Source organism: Nelumbo nucifera, chromosome 2, assembly GCF_055504915.1.
Source record: "Nelumbo nucifera cultivar China Antique chromosome 2, China Antique-T2T, whole genome shotgun sequence".
NCBI lineage: Eukaryota > Viridiplantae > Streptophyta > Magnoliopsida > Proteales > Nelumbonaceae > Nelumbo > Nelumbo nucifera.
Genome location: NC_142650.1, coordinates 10,151,199 through 10,162,999, shown reverse-complemented (window position 1 = coordinate 10,162,999; position 11,801 = coordinate 10,151,199). Strand labels below are relative to the sequence as shown.

Genomic DNA, 11,801 nt, shown 5'->3' with positions numbered 1-11,801 from the left:
GCCAAAGTTGGACCTTCGAAAAAATGTTGAACCTTCTGTGAAAACAAGGGCCAAAGTTCTCTATCTTTCATTGAGCAAGTCTTGAGATCATCTCTACCTTTGAACCGCTCATTGCTGTCTCGGAATCAAGACGTTGCAACTTCTCATCAATTGCGCTATAACTCAAGAAAAGGTGAAAATACTAGAAGTTAGTGCCTGAGTAGCCTTTTGGCCAACTACCCTACCGTTCAACCCTCAACACATAAAATTTTCCTGAGAAGAAGAAGATGATGATCATGATCATGATGATAAGAAAAATTAAAGAAAAATGACATATTTGTCTTTTTATATTGGTTAAATTACAAATAGGTACCTTATATTTTGGGGGTAGTAATAGATAGGTACCTGAAACTTTTAATTCAATACTTGAGCACCCTGAACTATCAAAAATAGACACTTAGCTCAATCTGTTAGTATTCCTTCAATTAAATATTACATAATGCTAAAAATACCATTTTCGTGTATTTTTAAGATTATTCTCAAGTAAATGAATGTCTCCCCATGATGACGTTTTGACATGGACAATAAATAACATATTCAAATTTTTTGAGGATGGCATTCTCTGGTGATGATTTTACTATGTAGAATGATCTAAAAAAATACACAAGAAGGGTATTTTTGACAATATGTAATGTTTAACTGATGGATTATGATTGATGGACGAAAGTGTCTATTTTTGAAAGTTCAGGGTACTTAAATGTAATAATCAAAAGTTCATAGTACCTATTTGTAACTATCTATACTACTTTAAAAGGCACGAATAGCCTCATTAATATTTTTGGATTTTTTTTATGACAAAATTTACCTATCTACATTTAAATTTATTGATAAAAAAGTGAGGGCAAATAGGATAATCGGTTATTAATATTAAATGAGTTGAAAATAGGTAATTTTATGATATTCAATGCCTTCAATTCCCTATCATTAAATCCATCATTATAATTTATTAACTTGCATTCATGTTCAATGAATCTTATATTTAAGTCATTTTTGTTTCTTCTCATCATTAAGTTCAATTAATTTAATCCATATTTAATAAATTAGTAATTTCAATAACATAAAAGCTTATACTTTTAAAATCTACCTAGAAGAAAAATAGAGTTTTCATCTAGGTGGTGGTAAGAAATTAAACCATTTTGGGTCAAATGGATCAATCCATGCTGCCATAATTAAAGGATAAAATGAAAAAAAATAGAAATTAGAAAAAAAATGGAACATTTTTAACATACATGTTAAACAATAATAAGTATGACAAATGATAATTGTTTTTATTAATGACGGAAATTGAATGTAAAATTTAAAACTAATTGGAAAAAATATTTTCCTATTCTATTTCATTAAATCATATATTTAAGATATATTTTTCTCATCATCAAATTCTTGCAATTAAATTCACAATATTAAATTTAATAGTATAAGAATAAATATTTTGAAAAATAATTTGAAAACAAAACCATTTTCTTCCCTCCTAGTGGTGGGCAAGCAATTCGATCACTTCGGATCAAGTGGATTAACAAATAATTTCATAATTAAACAATAGAAAATTTTAAAATAAATAGGTATGAAATGTAATAAGTATTTTTATTAATGATAAAAATGGAATGCCAAATATAAAATATACATAGAAATGAAATGATGTCATACAAATACTGAAATTTGTAAAAATAGAAATACAAAGAATAACAAAAATTTTAAAAAATAGATAAAATTTTGGGCACATATCTAATGTTATACATTTATAAAAAATATGATATTAGGTGTATCTCTAATATTGTGCATTCATTATATTGAACAAAAATAAGTATTATACATAAGAAAAAATTCTTTCAATGATGAAAATGTAATACAAAATTTAATGTCAACCTATAAATCAAACCATTTTTTTAGATGGTGGGTTAGTGGTTTGGGTCAAATGATATCATAGACAAACAAAAATTAAGTGGGATAAGTAAAATTATTTATATAATGTAAATGAAATATATAATTTAAATGAAAAATTATAGTTAAAGCAGGTTATAAATTTAAAATTAGGTTGTAGGTTGGTCTAGAAACCAAAAAAACTTTAACAACTAACTTTACATTTCAAATTATAAAAACCCTTCCATTCTCTCCCGCTCTCTCTATCTCTCAATCTCCTTCCCTTCTCTCACAGACATCTCTTTATCTCCCACTCTCCCAGCTTCGGTATGTAGCCAAATCAAAACATCGATTTATCTCCCCCCCTCTCTCTCTCACACACACATACACACAATCACTTTCATTTTTCTTCACCACTATAATATTTCATTTCCCCTCAATCTCTATTGTTCTCACTTAGTCTTTCTCCCGTTACCTCTCTCATTCTTTTTTTTTTTCTTGCAAACCTTTATAGTATTAATTAGATTGTATAAAAGAACCAAAGGGACCAACCATTTGTACAATCAAGTTATAAATTTATATCGAGTTGGTGTAAATTTCATAGCCAAGAGTTTATTGTGAACTTATATCGAATTGGTGTAATGATTTCTGAATTATACCAAGTTGGTCTCGTGTTCTTTTATATGGTCTGATTAATACCATATAGGTGTGTAAGAAAAAAAAAAGAACAAGAGAATGAGTGGGAGAGAAACTGAGAGAGAACAATAGAAATTACGAGAGAATGAGAGATTGACCGAGAAAGAGAATGATAGAAATTGAAGGAGAATGATAGGTAGAGAGAGAATGCAATAAATTGATAGAGAGAGAGTGTGTGAGAGATAAACTAAAATCCAATTGAATGAAGTATATCTGTGGCTCAAACATGAGCAATACTCAATAGAGATGGAATTATTCGCCAAAGAAAAATGTATCACTGTATCACCCAAGAAAAGAGAGTTAGAAAGATGGAATAATTTTGTGCCAATTGGTTCCGCAGCCTCCTGCAAGTATACTACTAAGGCTTTAATTTGCAAGGAAGAACAATGTCCGTAAAGAAAGAAATTAATAAAAAAGATTGAACTGTGATAGCAAAAAGATATTATACCTGAAAAACTTGTAACCAATCAACTGATGTGGCGATCAATTGGGTGGGTCTTCAAAATTAACAGGGTTTGATAAATGAAACCCTTCCATTATCATTCTTTCCCGTAGCATAGAACTGTTCTAAAAATATATTAAAAATCTCAAACATGTTAAAATAACATCCAATTTTGAGTTGTAAAGGGGAATTTCCTAAGGGAATTCTTTCCAATTTCACAATCGAATCCAAACGCTGATGATGTATTCATGTGCCTCGCGAAGCATCTTATCTTCACACACCCATTAATTATCAACAATTTTAGGCACGAGACAATTAAAGGAACACCAAAACAAATGGGGAAAAAGAAAATGATGCGCATATGCTTACCTGTCACGACTAATTTTTTTTTATTCTCCCGTAAAGATGGAGAGAGGCCTAAGAAAAATTAGGTCAATGAAGCATGAATTTTCAACTGTACAATTAGAACCCCAAAAAGAATCCTCTCGGCATTTGAAATCATTCTCCCAGTTGCGAGAAATTCCTTAACAACTATGTGAGAGCATTTAGGGGAGGTGATTGCAATCAATGTTCAAAGAATTGGATCGGGCATAGAATCGGATAAGGGAGAGGTTCACAGGTTAGAGGTTCGACCATGATAATGTGGCAAATATATATATACACACACACACTATGGGTCATATAAATACTATATATAATATATTTATAACTTTTAATATACTTAAATATGGTGGATTGATGGTACATTTCTTAATTTTCAAAACAAATGACTAGGTTCAAGCCTTTTAATTTACACTTACTTGAAAATATGTGCATAGCAATGTGTACATTAAAACGCCATTAAATAGCATAGGTAAAGAGGTGGGCTAGTGGTAATTAAAATAAGAGGTATTGGGTTCAAATATTGTTAATAACATTTTAAAATGTCACTTATGTATAGACTTAGGCGGCTTCATGAAACTGGGACTGGTTCAACGGTTTTATAGTTAAACCGGTCGATCGGCTGGTTTTCATCGAGTTTTGAGCAAATCTGATTATTGGGGTGTAACCAAACCGGTCAATGCCCTGTGTTACTGTTCAACTGGTTCAACCGGCTGGTCTGGTCCAATTTTCTAAACATTGATTGCAATTACCAAACTTTAGGGAATATTTCAGCAATTTACCCTATAAAAATGAGGAAAATAAAAGATTATGTTAGGATTATGGGCATTTTCTTTTCTAGTCATAAATGAAAGTTTGAGAAGCAAAATGCCACTTCCCCCAAAATACAATCTATAATTTGCCCTTTAATTTTAGATGTTAAATTTGGATCTATGACCAATTGATGATGACTCAATTGGTAAGTTCTTCGACTGATTGTTGTAGTGGAGACTTGGGTTCAAATCCCGTTGTCACCACTCACCAAAGTTAGGACCTAAGGAATCAATGAGGTATTGATTGTGAAGAATCAAATGTGGTGGCTTGGTGGATATAAAGTAGGGATGCATGTCAGATGGAAATAGGTAGGCTGGGGTCAATCCTTACCCAACCTGAAGTTTTGGGTTGCCAATACATGGTTTTATTTCATATACTAAAGGGTTGCCATGCGGTAGATAAAACTTGACCAACTTGAAATTGTTACATCTATATGCATATATACATGGATAAAAACATATATAAGTACATAATTTTGGTTTTTGAAAATAAATAAAACAAAATAAAAACCATCATATCCGGCAAAATTGACCAAATATTAAATATAATATAGACCTCGACTCGTTGAGACCTGCATTACACATTGCCTTCTTAAGTCCAACCCACTTGCCTCTCTTTTAATTTACGTTATATTTGGTAGGGAAAGTAGGAAAACCTGTATATAGTTTATAAAGGTTTGATGAAATATGCATTAGGCAGATTAAGGTTGGAAGACATGTGCACTGGGCGGATCGGAAGACGTAAAAGACAAAAATATATGTAGTGGAGAGACAAAAAAGAAAAAAAAAGTGGGATGATGTGAGGTGAAATATATTAAATTACCAAAAAATAAAAAAATATGGTAAATAATAGATAACTATGCGGTAGTTAAAAGGGTAATAACAATATAGCTCTCAAACATTGTTTTTCAAAAACATTTTGCCTAACACTGCAACTTGGGCTGGATTAGTCCGAACCCAACATCAATCCAATTCGATTGGGTTGGATTGATGTTTGGGTTAGAGTTAGGGTTGAAATTTATAAATTCGATTTTACTTTGTATTGGATTAGAATTAATTCATCGGACAATTTGATTTAACTCGAACCCGACTATATAATACATATCATATATAAATATATGTTATTTATATATGATTATATCATATATTGATTTGTTTAGATGTATGATAGTTGTATAGTCACCACCATACACTATCATTTATTTCATTTAAGATAATTACTTCACTTAATCGTAATTGAAAATACTAAAACCTTAATAACATATTTTATGTTTTATGAATACTTTATTCTTTATCTCCTCTCGGTTGTATCTATCATAAGTCATTATAATAAACTATAGTCATTTCAAACACTTATTTTTCTGAAATTTTGTACTTAAAGAACCAATAAAAACATCAACGAATAAATACTAATAAAACATATGACTAATATATGTAATGAAAGTTAATATATAAGATTAATAAGTTATACATGATGTTAAGGGATGGGAAGAAAGTTGGGTTGGGCCCAACCCGAAGTTGATTGGATTGGGTTATGGTTGAAGGAATTTCATTAGGGTTAGGATTGAATATGTTAGGTTGGGGGTTTAGAACTTAGAGTTGAGCTAAGGTTGGCCTCAACACAAACTAGCCCGGTCTGACTTGCAGACCTAATTTTGCCCTAATTCATTAACAATGTTGAAAGTGATAAATAAAATCATCAAAATTGTGCATTAGATATTCTATGAATCAATAGCATAAATATTAAGTTGATAAAAATGACCATTATAAACCAATCGATGAACCAATCATTCACAAGGTGTTAATGTCGATGATAAACTATTTGGTTGAGATTATATGGATTAAAATAGTGACAAGTATCAATATTGATGAAAATAATCACTTTAAAGCACGTATATTCTTAAGGGTTGATGGATCAATCAGTTTTCAAGGTGTTAAAGAAACATGCCAAGAGTTGGGAGTTGGGATTTCAGCGAAACTTGGTTAAAAAGACAAAATGGTCTTATAAAATAATATAAGGATAAATTTGGACTTTGGAATTAGAAATATTTAAATGAATATTTCATGAAAATAATCGTTAGAATACCAACGGTAGGGATAAAGTAGTAAAATCCAGAAATTCAGGGGTCATTTTGTCAAAAAATATAGTTGGGGGTTAAGTATCATAACCCCCGTAATACAGGGTTGCTGTGTAACATTCAAATAGTAAGTTAGTAACCCTAGTAAGGGTAAAATACAAATTTATCTATTTTTAAAAAATCAGCAAATACTTTTCATCCTTCAATGACCAAGATAAAAAATGTGTATAGTTACATTTTTACCTTTAGACATCATCTGATCAATTTGCAAAATACTGTATTTGCCCTTAATCCAGCAATTTACAATTCCTGTTCTCTTTGACAAAATAAGGCAAATTCTAATAGTTGCAATGATGATATTATTCGAAATATTCTACTTCCTAAAATATTCTATATGTTTTCTTACAATATTACTGGTAATACCAAATTTGAATATCTCATCTCAATGGGAAAGCCAAATAAACTATTTAAATTGAATTTCATACATAGGTCAATCTCACATCAACAGATTTGGATTATTAGCAATCAAACAAGGGTGATTCTCTTCGGCTTTAGGTGTATGTGAATAGCAACATTTGAAGGAGTATGGTCTACTGATCGTGGAAATAAAATGCTCTCAACTACCTTGTTTGTCAATTTTAAAGGATGATTGGGGGAGAATAGTCGTTGCAACTCCCTTGTTATCGTCGACAGAGACGATGAACAATGGGCCGACAATGAATTAGGAAAAGACGAGGGATAAATGAAAAGAAAATAATGGAGAATAGAGAGAGGGTGAGAGGAATGAGAGGGATCTGTTGAGAAAGAAAGTTTCGGTCACCCACAGCTATGTTCACGTAATAAGTAGGAATGAAGAATAGTGAATTGGGTGGAAGAAGAAGATGATGATGATAGAAGAAAGAAAGAGGCCGATGGTGGAGATTGGAGTAGGTTCCATTGCTATAGTGCTTTGGGACGTTGATGACAGTAAACATCATTTATCTTTTGATTAGTTAAATGAAGAAACTAGTTTAGTTTTTCGGTGATATTATTGGTAAAGTCCTTATGCGTTAAAATTAAAATAAAGAATACTATTGAGATACTAGTAAAACCCCATGTGCATTCGTTCTTCGTAGGCCTGCTCTTCTTAGGTTCGTCTCTCTTGAGTTGCCCATATTTAGATAGAAAAAGTTAAAACTAGGATAACAAAAAAAAGGCAAAGAGTATAATATGTAAATAAGGGTATTTTAATAAACACAAGTGCATATTAAATCGTAAAAGAGTAAAATAGATATTTTGTAAAAAAGGTCATCGGTTTAAAGTTTTTCGTCTTGGTCATTGATGGGAGAGAGGTATTTGCCTATTTTTTAAAAAATAGAAGGGAGAATTTTTTCAAGTAAAACCATCGGGGAAGTTTTTGTATTTTACCCAAAAAGTAAAAAACGATCTCTTAAAAATGAAATGCAATTATGCAAAAGGCGGCGAAGGTATTAATCTCAAATATAGAGATTATCAAATTAGCCTGTCTGGATCGAAAAAAGACTGAAAAAATCCTTCTTCTTATCTTATCTTATAAATACTCAAACAAATCGCACAACTTCTCCCAAATGGAGACAATTACTTCCCTCTCTGCATCTATCCATCTGCATTGTTCTGCAACTAAGTAGGGTTTCTGCTCCTAAAAGGACAGTCTGAAGAGATAAAGTATAAATAGTGAGTTTACAATGGATTCGTATGCTCTACATCTTGCCATGGCTGCTTTGTTTGGGGCTTCGTTTGTGGCCGTTTCAGCTTACTATATACATCGTAAAACCCTAACTCAGTTACTGGAGTTCGCGAAGACACTTGAACGCGAGCGAGAGCGTGGAGATGGAGATGAAGAGTTGGATAGAGGTGATTCGCCGCAGCATTTCAAGAAGTATGCCGATAAGCGGCGAAACCATGGGAGGCGTAAGGCGACGGGGTATTACCGACGAACATCGGCTTCGTTGCCGGATGTTACGGTCATTGACACTATTGCTGATGGAGAGGAGAAGCGGAGCGGTCCACTCTCAGCGGAGGACCGTAACCTTTCTATCCCGGTTGGGTTGCCTCGGTTACACACGCTTCCTGAAGGTATGCATTTGTCGGACTTCTGTTTCTCTCCGGAGTGAAAAGAAAGTGAACGTAATTGACGCCTTTCGGCTGTGAATCAGGTATTTGAGTGTATTTTTTACTTCAACGTTTTAATTGTCACTCGTTATGCCAACAGAGACGATCAAGCATTGGTAGTTTACCAGAGTCTAAACTCTTCTTTGTATTCTTATAAGTTGAATTATGTTACGAAAAAATGGTCTACGACTTGAAGTGCCGATTCTCGTCATTCGCTAAGATGAGTCACTATTGCAGACCATGAGCAGGCAGAAGTGTTGGAGATGTTATCCATGGATGGTGTAATAACACTCTGAATACACGCCTCGGAAAGGAAAAAGTTATGGTCATTGATGTTAGTGTAAATACACAAGACTAAGAGAAATTTAGTTTAACTTAATAAAATAGTTGGGGATTTTCTTTTGGTACTTAATATTGGAGAATGTATCGTGTACAAGTAGTTAAATAGTCTCAGCATAAACTATCCTTTTCTTTTTCTAGTAACAATCGTTTATCTGGAGCTCACTGCACTGATTCTGAAAAGGAATGTCTCTTCTTCTGAATCCCTTTCTCTCGTTTAGAACGTTCCATAGCAGCAATTTGAATCTCCATGTAAGGCGAGAAAATGTTGCCAAGAAATCACTACACTGATCCTTACAGAATGATTGAGTGGAGCAACTCCTGGCGTTCAATATGATTTTCCTAAACTACCCTTCCTTCTTTCTTCTCGTGGTAAAAGTAACAAACTGAAGGGGAACACAAACTCAAATTTGCTGATGAATGAGGGAGTAGTAATGAGAAACAATAAATAAGGGACAAGAAATTTCTGATAAAAAAAGGGACAAGAAATTAAGAAAAACACAGAAAATAGTGCAACAAAGAATAAGAAAGTACTTGCCACACCATTCTAGACATTACATATTACTGTAGTTGTTGGGTTGGGGGGGGTGTTATCTTAACACCTGCCTTTAGGTTGTATTCACTTTCTTTCCTTTTAATAAAAAATTCTTCTTTACCTTTAAAAAAATTACATATTACCTTTCTAAGAAAGCACACGCCAGACCATTCTGTACATTGGGAACATCTCCCCCTGAAAGGTACTTGCTTACCTAGTTACCTTTCTAAGCAAGTACAGGAGATGTTCCCAATGTGCGACTGTAATGCCCTGTGGGTAGGTATGGGTGGGATTCTTGTGGGTAGGAGATCTGAATTGAATTTGAAGATTCGGGATTTCAATTGCTGCTATTTCATTTCATACGTACCAGTAACGCGTGAGGCATTTTTATCTTGCCTCATTTGTAATTGCCAATCGAAAGCAGCATGTAATAGGTTGACTAGACTATCTGTGCTACTCAACTTGGTAAAACATGGTTCTAAGCTACATGTTATCAAATATTCTAGCAGGTTAACTTGAAACATTGACTTTCATTTACTGGAATCTGCTTGCAACTTTTGGTTATCTCATAAGACTATCAAGCGCAATGTTAAGTAGGCATCAGGTGCCGATAGTTGAAGTTGCTATCTGATATCTTTGTATAGATGTCAATTTCTTCATATTGTCGCAAATTGTAAGCCATTTTTTTGATCAATAACTGAAAGAATTTCATTAAGAAATAAATAAGCGGGTACAATGAGGGGAGGGGAGCCAAACTCTCTTAGCTCCCACTCCCCAAAAGAGAAGAAAAATTACAGCATAGCCCAGAATAAGTCGTTTATTACCACCCCTTGCTTAGCCAAAACATCAGCCAAGACTCCAAGCTATTGGCATCTCTCTTAATCCATTTAAACTGAACTTCCATTCCTTGAGCCAAGTCTCTGAACTTTCTTTTTTTCATTTATATACTCCCACCAGTCCATCTCATCCTCCTTTTGGAGCCAACCAATAATGAGCTTTGAGTCCCCTTCAATTATCAGTTTAGAAACATTTAACTCCTTGGCTTTCTGAATTCCTTCCATCACAGCAAGGATTTCAGCTCTCAGTGAGTCACCTATGCCATTAGGGCCAGAAAATATAGCCCTAATAGTGCCTCCCTCATCTCTGAACACCCCCCCCCCCCCACCAAATGCTAGAAGGTCCAGGGTTACCCTCTCTACTACCATCAAAATTCAATTTGATAAAACCATTGGATGGAGGTGTAAATCATAAACCATTATTTGTAGTCTTTATTAGAGATGTATATTATATGTTAATCTCTATTCAGTATGCACTTTGTTGACTTATTTATGAATTCTGTCATTTCAGGGCAATCTGCAGGACGAGCAACTTCAACCAAGAGAGCTGGACATATTATCAGACCTACTTCTCCCAAATCTCCTGTGGCTAGTGCTAGTGCCTTTGAAAGTGTTGAAGGATCCGATGAAGAAGATAATTTGACAGACACTGCCAAACTAGATACTACATATTTTCATGCTAATGGAAATGTTGTAAGCACATGCAATTCTGTACATGCACTTGCAATGTAACCAGCTTTGCAAATGATGCTAATTCCCTCATTCCATTATGCCTGTGGTGGATACCCTATGTGTGTGTGTGATTATATGTGTGTAAATCATCATATGCATGTGTATGCGGTTCTGTGTACCTCTACGTTCTTCTCTTTATATGCCTGAGTTATAGGTTCCTGTAGTTCATGGTAGTTGATATTTTATATTCTTGATAAGTGTGTCATTATGTTATTCAATTTCACCCGGCTCATCCATGTTGTGTTTATACAGTGTTGTGGCAGTTACAGAATCTGAAAAAAATGAACCTCTAATGAACAGGGACCAGAGTGTAAAGGTCTAATTGAGAATTTGCCAAATAACATTAATGGCAACACAGAGGAGAAGCCAATAGCAGCACCCAGCATGATTCGGTCACATAGTGTATCTGGTGACCTGCATGGTGTTCAGCCTGACCCTGTAGCAGCTGATATTCTCAGGAAAGAACCAGAGCAAGAAACTTTTGTTCGGCTAAAAATTACTCCTAATGGTATTACATCTAATGATATTCTCAGGTTGTAATTGCTTTTTCATGTACTTAATGAAATTTCTCTTTATTATCAATATATACATATATGTATGTATTACACCTTGCCTTATTTAGCCTGTAGTACAGGAATCCCAGTAGCAAAGTATGTAGAAAGCAACAACTAAAAAGGTTTGACCTGTTTTCTCACCTTTTTCCTGAAATAAGTACTTGCAATAGTTTGTCAGATTCTTCTATACATGCCATTAAGCAAAGGAAGCAAATCACCCTAATAGAGTGAAAAAAAGTTCTGAAGCCAACTATATCTTATTTATTTTCTAAGATCTTAACACAGTATATCTCAGTAGTCGTACAAGACTACAGATTTGAACAGTAAATAAAAAGAACTTTAATGCTTACATGGCAAGATAAGATAATTA

General features: G+C 33.6%; 1 protein-coding gene across 2 annotated transcripts in view; it reads left to right on the top strand.

Moving 5' to 3' along the window:
- The first annotated feature begins 7,769 nt into the window (after positions 1 to 7,769).
- The window catches only part of LOC104594931 (AMP deaminase), a 56,210-nt gene continuing 52,178 nt past the window's right edge, over positions 7,770 to 11,801 (top strand). The window contains exons 1-3 of one of the 2 annotated variants that reach the window (XR_016082344.1): positions 7,770 to 8,399; positions 10,657 to 10,838; positions 11,178 to 11,385. Coding sequence is in view for 1 of the 2 variants with exons in the window: in XM_019197319.2 (XP_019052864.1) it covers positions 8,009 to 8,399; positions 10,657 to 10,838; positions 11,178 to 11,385 (781 nt within the window). In the remaining variant the exon portion in view is untranslated. The remainder of the gene's footprint in view (positions 8,400 to 10,656; positions 10,839 to 11,177; positions 11,386 to 11,801) is intronic. The other variant, XM_019197319.2, reaches the window with a different exon arrangement.